Source organism: Phytophthora infestans, genomic scaffold (assembly GCF_000142945.1).
Source record: "Phytophthora infestans T30-4 supercont1.28 genomic scaffold, whole genome shotgun sequence".
NCBI lineage: Eukaryota > Oomycota > Peronosporomycetes > Peronosporales > Peronosporaceae > Phytophthora > Phytophthora infestans.
Window position 1 is genome coordinate 719,317 of NW_003303731.1, and position 15,087 is coordinate 734,403.

Sequence of the window (15,087 nt, forward strand, 5' to 3'; positions counted from 1 at the left end):
CGCCTCCGTCAACGTGTCCTCGTGCTTGAGATTGTACTTGGCCTTGGGACTGGCGGCGATGCTGCCGCCCAGGCCGGGAATCAGGGCGAGCTCGCTCGTCTTGCGGGCCGCCTGGACCTGTTGGAGCGAGAGGTCGCGAGTCTGCACCTGCGGGTGGATCGCCGGGCCTCTTCGTCCGATCTGGACGAGGCCTTTCGCATGATCCGACGGATCGAAGCTTTGTTGCCACGTCCGGAGCCGCCTGCGGCACACTCCCAGACGTACGCGTATGATGCGTACCCGGCGTACTCAGCGTACTCGGCGTATGGCGCCAAGGTCCGTTCGTATGGAGCCCCTCCGGTGTACGGTCTTGACCGCAGCCTTGCCGTCCCGACCGAGGCTTAAGTGCCTGCTCCGACGTCCTCGTCGACGACTGTGACCGGCCCTCGCTTCGAGGAGCTGGGTCAAGGGGGGTCTGCGAGTCAGCAACCCCCTGCGGGTCAAAGTACCGCTTAAGACGTCCATCATAGAACGTCGGGTGCGTCGTCATTGACTTTGGAAGGTCGATGGTGTACGATGCACCATGTCTGGCCAGGAATGCAAATGGTCCGATGAGGCGGTGCTTCAGCTTGGAGCTGCCGACAGAGCTGACAGTGTCAAGAGGTAGGTTCCTCGTGTCTAGTAACACTAAGTCTCCCACTTTAAATACACTTAATTTTCCTCTTCCATGTTTGTCGGAGTACTCCTTTTGTTTATCTGGGGCCGCTGCCATGGCATCGCGGACCCTGCTGACAATGCTCAGCTTGGTATCCATAAAGGATTCCACTTGTTTCCGCAGCGAAACTGGTCTCACATCCGAGACCTGGGAGGAAAGAGCTTTCGGAGCCTCTCCCCCACTTAGAATAGAGGAGTCAGTGTCTCCTCGAAGAGTGAGAGGCACTCTGGGGTGGCGGAAGCTGTTCAAGTACAACGTGAGCCCCGTGGACGCGTGCACCGCGTTGTTGAGCGCAAACTCAACAACTGGAAGCTGCGTCGACCACGTACGTGGTGCTGCCACGCACACACTGCGCAGAGTGTCCTCGAGCACTCGATTGACGCGCTCTGTTTGGCCGTCTGTCTGCGGATGGTCCGCAGTGGACATCTGCAGACAAGTTCCCAGTAAAGGGAACAGCGTTTTTCAAAACTCAGCAGTGAACCGCGGGTCTCGGTCCGGGACAATCGTTTCCGGGAGACCGTGATAGCGGAACACGCCTTCGACGAACTACCTTGCGGTTTGTTCGCCCGTAACAGTGACGGGAACTGGAGCAAGATGTACCATCTTGCTCAGCCGACACACGAACACCAAAGCTCCGGTGTTGCCGTGTCCGTCGGCGGGAAGCCCAAAGATGAAGTCAAGACTCATCGACTTCCAACAGTCAGCCGGTACGGGCAGGCTCTGTAGTGGAGCCGAAGAGTGCCCTGCGGGCTTGACCCGCTGACATGTTTCGCATGTCTTAACGTACCGGGCGACCCACTTGTACATGTGGGTCCACCAGAAGGCCTGAGAGACCGACAGGAAGGTCTTCGCGACCCAAGTAGCCGCTGGAAGGCGCGTCATGCGCCTCCGCGAGGATATCGAACTTCAGACCCTCGTCGTTGGGTACGACCACCCGTGGAGGATCAGTGGGCTCCACCCGGTAATAGAGGAGACCCTCTTAAAACTCATATCGGTGGAGCCGTGAGCGCTGTCGCGACGAGAGCCAGTCGGACTTCGCGCTCGTTCCGGCCATAAGGAACTTGATGATAGGCGCGACAGCCTCATCGTCCCGATACGCCATGCGTATCCGATCATATAGATCTGTTGTCACCCGCGTTATGTGGGCCAACTCATAGTCAGGACGCCGAGAGAGGGCGTCCGCAAGCACGTTGAGCTTGCCCGGCTTGTATTCGACGCGGAAGTTGTATTCCGCGAAGAAGGACAGCCACCTCGCCATCCTTTGGGAGAGGTGAGGCGAGTTAGTCGCCGTCCTCAAGGACGCGTGGTCTGTGTAGATCACAAAGGGCCTAGAGCCCAGAAGGTGAGCGCGAAACTTCACAAGGGCATATTTCATTGCCAGGAGCTCCTTGTCGTGGACAGGGTAGTTCCGCTCGGCGGCTTTGAGTTGCCTGGACTGGAACGAGATGACTCGTTCGTGTCCAGCCGTGTTGGCCTGCAGCAATGCACATCCGATGGCGTAATCGGAGGCATCGCAGACGACGCTAAACGGCTTCGTCTCGTCCGGCAGGGCCAGGACAGGGGCCTCTTGGAGACTGGCCTTGATGCTGTCAAAAGCATCCTGGTGCTCCTGCTCCCTGCGCCAGTCGACGTCCTTCTGAAGGAGGCTCGACAAGGGCTTAGCGAAGCCCGCGTACCCTGCGCTGTACTTGTGAAGGTAGTTGGCGAAGCCCAACCACTTTCGAAGATCCTTCTGGGATCTGGGCGTCGGCCATGCTGCTATGGCCTTGACCTTGTCTGGGTCAGCCCGAACGCCCACGTTGCTTACGAGGCAACCGAGAACTTTAATCTCTGGTGACGCGAAAACGCACTTGTCGATATTGGCGTAGAGCTTGTTCGCTCGCATTACGTCCAACACTCGACGGAGGTGTCCTAGGTGCACCTCCATGGCCGTCTTGCCTCCTTCGGCACGGCTATGGACGAATATGTCGTCTGTACGAAGGTACGCAAAGGGCGGAACAATTGCGTCATCAGGCGATTGAACGTCGCCGGGGCGTTAGACAAGCCCTGCGGCATGAGGAGCCACTCCCAAAGCATGCTGCTTGGAGTGCTTACCGCGGTGAGCGGGATGTCGCTCTCTCGCATCAGGATTTGGTACCAAATCCAGCGCACTGTGCAGTACGCTCCCGGCCGTGTTGTTCAACAACACATCCTTTCGTGGGATTGGTGTTTGGGCCGGCACCGTTGCGTTGTTCAGCTTGTTATAAGCGTGAACCAGACGCCACTTTCCGTTCGGCTTACGAACGCAGAAAGTCGGCGTCGAGTGCGGGGATTTCGACTCCCGCACCATGCCTGCCTTCGCTTTCGCGGCGAAGAAGGCATCAATGACCTCGCACTGCTCGCGTGGAAGATGCCATTGTCTCGTGACACAGTACTTTGTGCCAGGCGCGAGATCGATCTTATGCCGTACGCCTTGATCCGGTGGGAGCTGGGTCGGTGGGTGTTTATTCACCACGTCCGCATACTCCTTCACCAAAGGATACAACGGATCCTTGGGGTTCTTAAGAATCTCAGAACCCAAGCGCGCCTGACGCTGCTTGTTCAGGTCTTCCAGGACGTTCTCGTCCAAAACAGAGGAGGCGTTCAGCTCCTCCCGAGTGGTCTCAGGTCTCATGAGTACCATCTCAGCAATCTCTCCAGTCTTGAGGTTGGTCAGGAAAGACTCAGCCGTCATTTCCTCGAGGTGAAGTATCTCTGCAACCTCTGGCAACGGTTCCAAGTGGACACCAGATGCCTTGACGGGTAAACCGGTCTCGCCATCGAAGATGTGATAACACTCTTCCACCGGCCTTGTCGGAGGAGCCCGGGCCCTGGACTCCGAGTCGCTTGAAGCGACGTCGATCGGAACGAAGTTCGGATCCGACTTGAGGCGGCGGCGGCGTCGTTGACGACGGCGACTGTGACGGGAAGCTTTGCTGCCCATGTCTAGGGATGTCGTCGCTACGATATCCGAGGCACTCGTGGCCTCGTGTGGTTATTGGGTACCCACACAGGAAGCGTGTTCGACGCCTTCCTCTTTAGTTAAGGTCTGGGCGACCGCGTGTGGCACTGTATTACCCACACATGAAGCGTGTTCAACGCCTTCCGCTTCAGTTAAGGTCTGGGCGACCGCGTGTGGCACTGTGTTACCCACACATGAAGCGTATCCGACGTCTTCCTCTTCAGTTAAGGTCTGGGCGACCGTGAGTGGAACTCTGTTACCCACTCTGAACACGCTGTTCTCAGTGTTCGTGACAACTGCAGCTGTCTGCGGAACTAAGTTACCCGCCTGTGGACCTAAGTTACCCACTTGGCCAGCGCCTCTTCTGGGCGCTGCCACCATCAAAACATCCTCGGAGTCGTCATATACGTCGACAACTCCCTAGCATCGGTGGGATGCTTTGGTACCCTGGCAACCCTTGCGGGCGCCCCGGGTACTGACAGAGGTGGAAACATGACTCGCCAATGCTCTGTCGGACTGCGCAGGGCGGCTGGCACCGATTGCCTTGCCTCGCCAGTCGACCCAGGGCTCGTGCTTCTCAAGCCAGACAATGCCCAGGATCATATCGTACGGATCCATGTCGAGAACAGTGAGCTGTTTGAGGCTGTCAAAGTCTTCAAACTTGACGGTCAGATCCACTTGGACGTTGACGACCTTCCCGTCGGTCAGTCGCACTGACACCGTCCCGTTGCCCTTGCTTTCTCTCAAAGCATCGGGCAACTTGTTGCTATTACAGGCAACCGTCTGGCGGCGTGCGAAATTCGCCCCAGAATCGATCAGGATTCTAAAGAGATGATCGTATCCCCGTACATATCCGTGTACTACGAGCAACCCGCCGCTGCTCTTCGCCGATTCGAGAGTGCGAAGACTCTCAGGGGCTAAGTCCCCGTGGTACGCGCCACCTGTGCGCCCTTCATGAAAACTTAGTTCTTCCCATATAAGGCGCCTCGCCCCTACTGGTTCCCAGCGTTCCCCTGTCCCCGGGGTCCTGGCTTCTGCCAGCGACCCTTGAGGACGGGCTTGGGAAAGGACCGTCTGCGGAGTCTTTCCGCAGGACAGTCGCGCTTGAAGTGGCCCATCTTCCCGCAGCCGAAGCAGCGGATGTCACGCTGCTCGGCGGACCCGAGCTCCATGGGAACTGGTCCGTTGGGGCTTGTTCGGCCGGGATCTGACAAGGAACTCCCAGGCCATGCTGAGGCCGGCGTACGCGCCTGGCGATGGCTGTACTCTTCTTGAAGAGCCGCTTAAATCGCCTCTTCAAGAGTGCTTGACTGCACCCGGAACAGCTGAGTGCGTGCGGGGCCCACTCGAAGGCCGTCCATGAACACAGTCATCTTGATGTGTTCGTTGAGTGGGTTTCCCACTAGGGACGCCGTAAGCTCCCGTATCCCTTGCATATACTCGTGCAGTTCGCGCCTCCCTTGTTTAACCGCGAGGAAGCACGAACGCTGGCGGTACTCGTAGTTTGCTGGGAGGAACGCGGCTCGGAGCTGTTCGCACAGCTGAGCCCAGGATGTGAAACATCCAGGGGATGTTGCTTCCCGTGTGTACACCCAACTCTTAGCACGGCCGCTAAGGTTGGAGAGTGCAAAAGCAACACGCAGTTGCTCGGTCGAGATCAGAGCCGCGTCCATCGCGAGCTCTACTTCTCGGACCCAGAAGTGAAGGTTCTCGCCTTCCTTCCCTTCATACGGCTTAACCTTCAGCCGTATTGGCTTCGAGTGAGGCGGATTTGCTTCCGCCGCCGGAGCCTGCAGGTTCTCCCGCACACGCGCGATGAGGCCCTGCTCGTACGCGTCGAATGCATTGACGCGCTCGAGCTGCTCAGCCGGTGTTGACACCACCAGGCTCTGCAGGGCCTCCATCCCGAAGATTCCTGCCATCTTCCGAACCGACTCAAACTGAGAGTCGTTCATATGGGAGAAGTCGTTCCTATCCATGGCAACGAACTTCGGAGAGGTTCAGGTAGTCTACCCGCGGTGGCGTGGATTGACTACTAGTGCTACCAAGTGTGACGGGGTCACACAGCACCTTGCGCTAGAGGAAGTTATCTTCCGAGAGTATACAAACTCTCAGTGAACGGCAGTTCACAGGTCCCCTCTTTATTTAAAGAGAGCGAAGTGACCTAAATAAGGTAGATTGTAAACTGAGTATATTTATAGGTAGGTTAGGTTTGGGTTTAATACAAACTATAAGTTACCTTTAGAAATGCAATGTCGTTTGACCAATGGTTGGCTTTGAACGACCTTGGTACCCTGTACCAAATATCCCGGGGTATGACGTGTCATACACCTGAAGTGTGAAGCGTCATACTTCATGTAACCAGGGTACACTTAGGGCTACGTACCCCGTTACAAGTCGTGTTCACGGAAGATTGTCCGCAGGATCAATTTATAACTCTGCCATCCCAACCGTACGGGAGTTATTCTGTCTTAGCCTCACTACTCATATTTTGTTAACTTAGAGCGAGAGTTCTCTTGGGCTCATAACCCTGTTAGAAAGAGGATCTTAAGCAAGACAAAGAGGCGTCTATCGCCGAGATAGACGGATGAAGGTCTTGAGGACTTTCTTGTGAATTCGGAACTGCTGTATTTGATACCATTCTCTCTCTCGTACGTTGGTTACATCTACAGCTCTCCTTCCTCATGAAGCGACCGCCTCTTGGTCGATATGTAACTGGTTACCCTCCTACGAGCAGCCATTTCAACATGCACAATCCCAAATGGGATTTCCAATACACATCAGCCACTGGCTGACAGCCAGCGGTCGTCTGCGAGTGTGACATCAATTGTGATCTCAAAGATGTTTAAATTCCTTAGAAGTTCACTTTATGGCCAATTAGATGGGAAAACGTCAGAACGTGTATCAATTGGGCAAACGTTTGTCATAAGCGGCTACAGAACCAGTTAGAGTGATGGTCACCGGCAGGTTTGAACCGAGCACACGTACTGTCACAAGTTTTGGGGATAAATAGGGCGAAACCCATTGTTCAGCACAGAAGACTCGGCCCATTTACGAGACAATCACATTCCAGCAAGTGAGCGACGCCGAGATGGCGCGATCTGTGGCGCTGTCAAAGAGAACTGCGCCGTTGTACGCAGAGCAAGAGCGCATCTCATGCGTTGCGCATTCATCTAAAGTCGGGTATTTCAAGGCGAAGAGCAGGAAACACCGGTACATGAAGAGGCGGGCCCCAGTCCGAGATTCTAAGCGGGCTTACCGCTGTGGAGTGATGAAAACGGCGCCCCTTGGCGAGTTTGCCTCCTTCTGGAGGGGGCCATGCTTCAGAGGCCCGTGTATTTCGCGTGTAGGGAAGACTGGGGCGGAGAGCCGACGTGAAGTCAAAGCACTTCCTTTCATTACGGACCTAAACCCGGAGTTGAGTGACCTTCTACATGTTCCAACAAAACAAAAAAACACGAAATTGACTTCTTTGTTGCTCTATAGCGACTGAGGGACACTCTTTTTAAATGTGTTATGTGCTATCCGATTGCGTGCATGAACGCTTGTTGTGGCCTTTCTGATGGCAACTTGAGCAGCTCTGTGAAGTTCTATTTTCGTCCTCTCCAACACTTATTATGCGCTTCGTCTTGGGGCGTCCCGGTTTCTTTGTGAAAACTGCAGGTAGCCATTCGGAACTCTGGGTGATGTCTGATTCTAGCGGTATAAAGACAGCTTTAGCGTGAAATGCATTGGCATACACCGACACTTTATAACACGGCTGAAAGTGTGTGTACACGTCCAAACGGTTGCCAACACTTTCAAGCGCCGCGATTAGGTGCCTACACGGCATGCCCATTTGATCGACGTAGCTACGCGTACAAGTCCCGTTCCGCAAATTCACTCGGCGTCGGATTCGTACTGAGCTGCATACTGAGTGGACGTAGCAAATCATTCGAAGCATGTTGGACCGAGTATTGGCCAATGTCTGCACTCTGTTTTCTGTGTAGCTTTTCGGCCCCAGGTGTCAAAACGAAACCTTTATTTGCCCACAATCTAGCATTTTCGGATCGCTTGAAGCATTCGTCAACAAAAGAACCGCACATTGCTTGAATAAATCGATACGGAGGTAGCTTTCTCATACCCTTCACAAGCTGAGTACCAAATACGCTCTCGACAAAGTTTGAAGTTCTCCATCCATACAGAGGGACCTCACCGATATTAGCATACACGCACCATCGTTCAGGGGGTATTTCACTCAGATAATTTTTCACATCAGGTCCGAGTTCCAATCCAATCCACTCCAGCCGACTGGTGTACAGTTCTTTTGTATCCGAACTTTGTAGCGACCAAACGAGATTCTTGTGTCCGTGCGTAAACTTGCGAAAGCGCCCTAGGAGATTGCGAATAATGTTAAGTGTACAATACTTTAGGTTCAGACGCATTTCAGTCGCCACGGATATTAGAGAGCCGCTGCGATCACAAAACATCGGAACTCCTCGAAAGCTGTACCCGTGTTTATCCAAGGTCGAAAAAAACCACTTGTAGTTGTTAAAGTCTTCCGCCTCCACCAAGCCAAAGGCAATAGTCACGTTCCTTAAGTTTCCATCTCTGCCAACGAGATGCATTTGCACTCCACTGTACGATGGGCATTCGGAATGGCTACAATCAACCCCAACAACTCCTTGACGCGCGCGAACAGCATCCGCAAACACCTTTACAATCACAATCGCTCGTTTGAAATGTCCCAATGAGTCCTTTTCCGCTAGAGCGATGCTACCAGGGTTTAACTCCGAAAAGTTCGAGAGGTAACTTGGAATTTTGCTGTACGACTGCACTAGATCCTCCTTACTGATGTCATCAACGGCTTCTTTGGCACGGTAAAGTGTTCGTCGCTTTTTCCCAAGCGAAATTCCATCTCTAGACTGGATCTGATCAATGAGTGCGCCTGCTGTGACGCTGCCGTCAGCACGCACAGCACTTTCAAAAGTTGGAAGCTCCGTTATCTGCCTCCGGGTTAGATTAGCGATTGACAGACAGCTGACATGGTCATTAGCAATTAAAGAAATGTACCACGGTCCATACGTCTTGTCAGATCGACGTTTCCGATACACACGCACGGAAAACTCGCATCCATCAGAGCTACACCCAATGAGTCTGTGGACTCCACTTCGTTGCCTGACCTTGACTGCCTTTCCGAGGCTAAGAGCATAGTCTTGTACAGCATGGAGAGCGTCCGTTGCTGACTCAAATACCATGCCAACCGTCAAGCACGCTGAACCGCTTGAGTCGCTACCCTCACTGATATCATCCACGTCGACATCCATTGTTGTCCCTCAGTCGCAATATTCGTTTATGGAAGCGCAAAGTATGCGAGTTTGCCCTGGGACTGTGGGAGGTAGGTCGCTGAACGTCGCGATTTGTGGGTTTGGACCAAACCCACTGTAGCCACTTCTCGGCCAGTGATCTATAGTGCACTACACATTTTGACACACAAACCTCACTTTCATACACCTGTTGGCGTTTGTTTTGAGACTGTCACATACTGTCAATACCGATGGCAGCCCATACACCTATTGACACACGTTTCACACATACTGACAAAACGTTTCAGGATGATACACGTTCTGACGTTTTCCCCAATTAGATGTCGCTGCTTCAGCCTTACCACCCATTGAACACGACGCCCCGCTGCCCACGACTCTCATCCATGGTTCATATCTTCCGCTACTCAGTCGCGCTACTCTGCCTTGCCTCAGTTTTATCGTTTGCCGCCACCGTAGTCCCCCCACGACAGCACAGACAGGTTCTCAAAGAAGCTGGTACGACGAATCCTTCCCCAGCGCCGTCCTCGGTGGACTCCACCGACCACGAAGACACACAGAATGTCGTTTCCTGGGACGTTCAGCCCGACGGTTCCGTCTCCAACAAGCGGCAAGTCCCAGCTCCCTTTGAAGGCAGCAGGACACACATTCAAAGAGACGAGAACGGACATTGGAGGATCGTACAATACGACGAGGTCGAAAGCACACCCGCGCACATTTCTCAAAAACAGCCTCAGGATGGATCAGTTAATGCACAGGATGTCCACCATGTGGCAGAGGACGCAGCCAACGAGGACTGGGGAGCGGACAGGTCGCCTCAGCTCTTCCTGGAAGCGTCCGACACTTTTCTGGCCTTAGAGGACCGTATTGCTGAGGAAGGGCACACTCCAGAACTAGTAGATCAGTTGGTAAAGATAGCAAGCGCCCGTGAAGGTGCTGGTGACCCAGAGACAGCAGACGACTGGGCTTTTGCCGTAACAAAGCTGTCATTCATGCAGCTGCTCGAGCCCAATTTGGAGTCGTTAGATGAGCAGGCTTTTGTTGACGCTATACACAACCTCAACATCGCAGCCGGGGCTGGAGTGCAGTCAGCCCTTGGTGTGCTAGCAATGCTGGATCTACTTGGAGTACCAGACCCCGAGGAGCTGGAGAATCCGAGTGTGCAGCCACTTTCACGACAGGAACGACAAGCACGAGCAGACAAGGCGCTGTCAAGTTTATCTGCTGTTAAAGACTTTATGGCAACAATGGCTGTAGCGTACGGTACTTTGTCCGGAAGAATTTCAATAACGACGAAGGATGCAGCAGGCACTCCATCTGACCCCGAGGCTGTTTGTGAAGCAGCTCTGCCTCTATTCCACAAATGTGCAGAAGAAAACGTGCATATTATTGTCGATGAAGGTGGTGAGCGTCCTGTAGAGATCGCTCGTCTCTCCGATGAGCTACTTGACCCCACGGGAGGAGGCTTCTTTGACGAGTACGGATTCGGTGACACTAATCCCATTCACGATGAGAACCAAGCTCTGCACGAGTTAGAATACTACCGTGGGCTTGCGAATAACCCAATGGATGAACAATATCCTCAAGCTATGCAGCGTCTTGGAGAAATGTATTTTTTTGGCAACCAAGCAGCTCACGTCGCCGCAGATCATGGACTGGCCGCGCAATACTTCCGTCAAGCAGCAGAAGCCGGTGATCCGCTGGCCCAAGCTAACTATGGTATGCTTCTCGCTAACGGGCTGGGTGTGGAGAGAGATGTACCACAAGCACTGGTGTATTTCAACCGTGCTGCTCGTCAGAACCAGGCGTTTGCCTTCCACGGTCTCGGTGTGCTGTACTTTACTGGAAATGAGGTGCCTAAGAACGTGACCCGTGCGCTTGAGTACTTTGAAGAAGCCATTGCGTTAGGCTACGCAGAGTCACACTCGTTTCTGGGATCTGTGTATCTGCATGGTGACGGAGGTGTGCCAATTGACTTCAAGGAGGCTTTTTATCACTTCCAGGCGGCTGTGGACGGCACAGATGGACAGTCCAGCCAGGCGCTGTTTAACTTGGGCGTCATGCACTTTCGAGGCATCGGCACTCCACGCTCTTGCCGCACAGCTCTGCCGCTTTTCCGCGCGGTGGCGCTACATCCCGATCTCATTTCAGGACTTCCATTCTCGCTCATTAAAGCGTATGAATGTTACAAGAAAGGAGACTACGTGCGTGCGTACTTGCACTACCGACTAGTTGCAGAACTTGGTGATGAAGATGGACAGTGCAATGCTGCCTTCTTATTAGAACACCATGGCGAGAGTATCCTCAAGTGGCGCTGGCTTGGACTTGGAACGGCAGTAGAAGACTCGGGTAATCCTTCGCTACGTGAAGCGTTTGCCTTATACTCGCAAGCGGCGGCGTTAAATGACTCGGAAGCTGTCCGGAAGACAGGTGCTTGCTTTCATGGGCCGTGGGTCGGTGTGTGCGCGAACGACCCCAGGCGCGCATTAGAGCGATACCAACTCGCAGCAGAACTAGGAGACGCGCAGGCTGGTTTCAACTGCGGTTTGATGCTACTGACAGGCGACGGTGTCCCGCGAGACCTCACAGCAGCTCGAAGCTATTACGCCGACTGTAGTGAAGCTGCGTTCCCAGCTAATGTACCATGTGCTGTTGCACTTGTGGGGCTTGACGTTCTGCTGAGCGTACAAGCAGTTGTTCGACAGCTCTGAAGATCATCAGACTAGAAGAAGGATATGTTATTTGATAAGCGATAATGAAGCAGCATTCTGCCTAGTTAAAGTTATTGCTCGAATTCTCATAGCATCTCATCTCTTGAGTGCAGGAAGCATGGAGCATCAGCATATTACACAAGCTGCATTTTCCTTGATCTAAACAGTATCGAACGCCTTTGCGTCGTTATCCCACGACTGTTTCCTCTTCTTTGGCTTGAATCCAGCAGCGATTGATGCAGAGCGCATCGCTCCACGTAGTATGCGAACTTGCCACCACTTCCGGATTTCATCGAAGACCAGCACGCTCGACGCGATGCAGCAGATGTACAATAAGTCGCCAAGTGTAAGCGCCTCCGTCTGAAATGTTGCCTGGAGTGGTGGGAAGTAGATGACCAGCAACTGGCCAAGAAGCGATGCGCCTACTGCGTACACGAAGAACGTGTTGGAGAGGATGCCAATCTCGAAGATGGACTTGTCGTCGGACCGGCATGACAACGCGTTGAACATGTCAAACATGACGAACGTCGTGAAGCTCATGGTCCGGTCTCGCTTGCTGATCGTGCCATCAGCACTTAGCTCCACCCAGAAGACGTAGAGAGTGCCACACACGATAAAGCACGCGGACGTGAGCACGCGACGAATCATCGTGCGTGTAATAATACTGGCGTCCTGAGAGCGTGGTCCTTCCTTCATCACGTCATGGTCTACAGGCTCAACACCTAGACTCTGTGCTGGAGGACCGTCCATGATGATATTGATCCATAGAATCTGCATGGCATTCAACGGAGACGGGAGATTAAACAGCGTGGAGAACGCGATCAAGCAGAGAGCCGAGATACTCGTACTGAGCTGGAAACGCAAAAAATGTTTGATGTTGTGGTAGATCGACTTGCCTTCTTCCATCGCACACAGGATCGTACTGAAGTTGTCGTCCAGCAGAATCATATCAGCTGCCTCTTTCGACACATCCGTGCCGTTCGTGCCCATAGCGATACCGATGTCTGCGGCTTTGAGTGCAGGTGCGTCATTAACGCCATCACCAGTCATTGCCACCATCAGTCCAGCCTCCTGAAAAGCGCGCACAATCTTAAGCTTGTGGTGCGGAGACGTCCGATAAAACACACACGTCTTTAAGATGCGCTGCTCCAATTCGTTCATGTCCATAATCTCCAGCTCTTGACCAGATATCACCAGTTCGTCCACACTGTTGCTTCTCTCATCGTCGCAGTCGACACTGCCGAAATTACCGTTCGAAATGATGCCAACTTTCGTCGCAATCGCAATGGCTGTCTCCTTTGAATCGCCCGTAAGCATGATCGTTTTTACCCCGCTAAGTGACAGCTCCAGCACAGACTTCTCCACCTCAGCACGAGGCGGGTCCGAGATTCCCACAAGTCCCGCAAATATCATGCCACGATCCGAATGCTCACCGAAAGATAGCGCTAACACACGAAGGCCACGTGCCGCCATATGCTGAGAAGCCACGAAGATTCGTTCACGATCACCTGGAGTCATGTCCTTCTCGCGACCACAGTTGTCTTCAATCTTATCGCAGCGCGACAGAATCGTCTCAGTCATACCCTTTAGGTACCAGCGAGACGACCGACCCGACGGGGACTCGCAGCACACAGCCATCCACTTCTTTTCCGAGCTGAAAGGCACTTCGCTGACACGACGGAACTGCTGAATAATTGCTGGAGTGATCCCCACTTTCTGCGCACACAGCAGAACGGCTCCCTCTGTGGCCTGGCCCAGCACTTCTCGATCCACAATGTGCGCGTTGTTGCACAGTGCTCCAGAGAGCAAGCAGTGGTAAACGTGGGGGTGAGATGTCTCCGTAACAGGCTCACCACGCATAGTCACGGCCGATTGGGCGCTCTTCTTCATCATTTCAAGCTGCGACAGTGATCGCTCTCGCGCACCAACGCCGTTCACCTCGGCTGTCACACTCTCGAAAGGGACAAAAATCTCGATCACTTCCATCTTGTTGGTCGTGATCGTGCCCGTCTTGTCCACACAAACCACATTGATACATCCCAAAGCCTCAACAGCAGGGAGTTTCTTGACAATAGCGTCGCGTTTGGCCATCTTCATGACACCAAAAGCCAACGTTACAGTCACACAGATCGGCAGACCCTCGGGGATAGCAGCCACAGCCAACGACACTCCGATCTGCAGCATCGTGAGAATACCTTTGTGTTGAATAACACCGATAACCACAATCACAGCGATCACAGCGAGAGAGAACATACTCAAGTGTTTGCCTAGTGTGTCCATACTGTTCTGCAGTGGAGTCTTGCGCTCCTCCACGTTGTGTACTACATCAAAGACCTGTCCAAACTCAGTGCGAGACCCTGTTCCAACCACAACAGCTCGGCCACGCCCAGCACGCACCAGTGTACCCATATAAATCACGTTTTTACGCTCTGCAACTGGATGCAAATGGCTATCGGCAATAGAGTTTGTGATCTTGGCTACAGGCGCATTCTCGCCCGTGAGATTGGACTCGTCCACCTCGAGATCCACCGCCTCAATGAGTCTCGCATCTGCTGGTACTCGATCTCCCACATCCACGATCACAATGTCTCCAGGTACCAGCTCTTTGGCCAGCATATCCACCACTGTGCCATCCCTCAGAGCTTTACAACGCGGAGGTACTAGCTCCTTTAACGCCTCCAGCGTCTTCTCAGAGCGATATTCCTGCACGAAAGCCACAGTCACCACAATCGTGATGGCTACAGCAATGGAGATGGCGTCATCTGTGTGACCCATGGCTACACTCACGACTCCCGAGCCCATGAGCAGCATGATAAGCGGGTCTTTGAACTGTCCTGCGAACTTGATGAGCATGGACTCTTCCTCGTCACCTGCCAGATCGTTGAGCCCACACTGACGTTGTCGCTCGCACACTGACAGCTCACTGAGTCCATAGTTGGTGTCGACACGCAACTCCCGTGTCACTTCTTCGTGGGAGCGAGATGACGCCTGGCTCAACACACCGCCCTCCATACTCAGCAGCGATAGCGACAGACTCTGTCCATGATTCAGCGACAGCGAGCGCTGGGTCTTCAGTACAGGAACTCCGACTGCGGTCTCCACGTCGCTAGAAGTCGTTGCCATGGCTGCGGACCCTGGGGTTCAAAGAAGCCGTTCGCAGGCTGTAGCGTACAGATTTGGATGGGGCCAGCACGATCGCACACAGAGAGTAGCGGTGCGTGCGTTTTGTATGGAAAAACTGGAGAATCACACGAGAGCAGCACCAGATAAGCTGAAGAGGACACCGAGATCTCCTCGGTTGATTCTCCCAAAATGGCACAAAAGTCAGTAATCGGTTGCACTGGACTATCAGACACTGAAACTGGACACTGCAAGTGTGAACCGTCAAAACGCGTACTT

General features: G+C 53.5%; 2 protein-coding genes across 2 annotated transcripts; one reads left to right on the forward strand and one right to left on the reverse strand.

The window, feature by feature from the left end:
* Positions 1 to 9,969: 9,969 nt before the first annotated feature.
* Positions 9,970 to 11,703, forward strand: PITG_13234 (uncharacterized protein; the record flags this gene model as incomplete). The annotated part of the gene is made up of 2 exons (XM_002899847.1): positions 9,970 to 11,623; positions 11,699 to 11,703. The coding sequence occupies 2 exons, from the start codon at positions 9,970 to 9,972 to the stop codon at positions 11,701 to 11,703; spliced, it is 1,659 nt and encodes a 552-aa protein (XP_002899893.1).
* A 144-nt stretch (positions 11,704 to 11,847) lies between these two features.
* Positions 11,848 to 14,811, reverse strand: PITG_13235 (putative P-type ATPase; the record flags this gene model as incomplete). The annotated part of the gene is made up of 2 exons (XM_002899848.1): positions 11,848 to 14,724; positions 14,779 to 14,811. The coding sequence occupies 2 exons, from the start codon at positions 14,809 to 14,811 to the stop codon at positions 11,848 to 11,850; spliced, it is 2,910 nt and encodes a 969-aa protein (XP_002899894.1).
* Between the last annotated feature and the right edge of the window lie 276 nt (positions 14,812 to 15,087).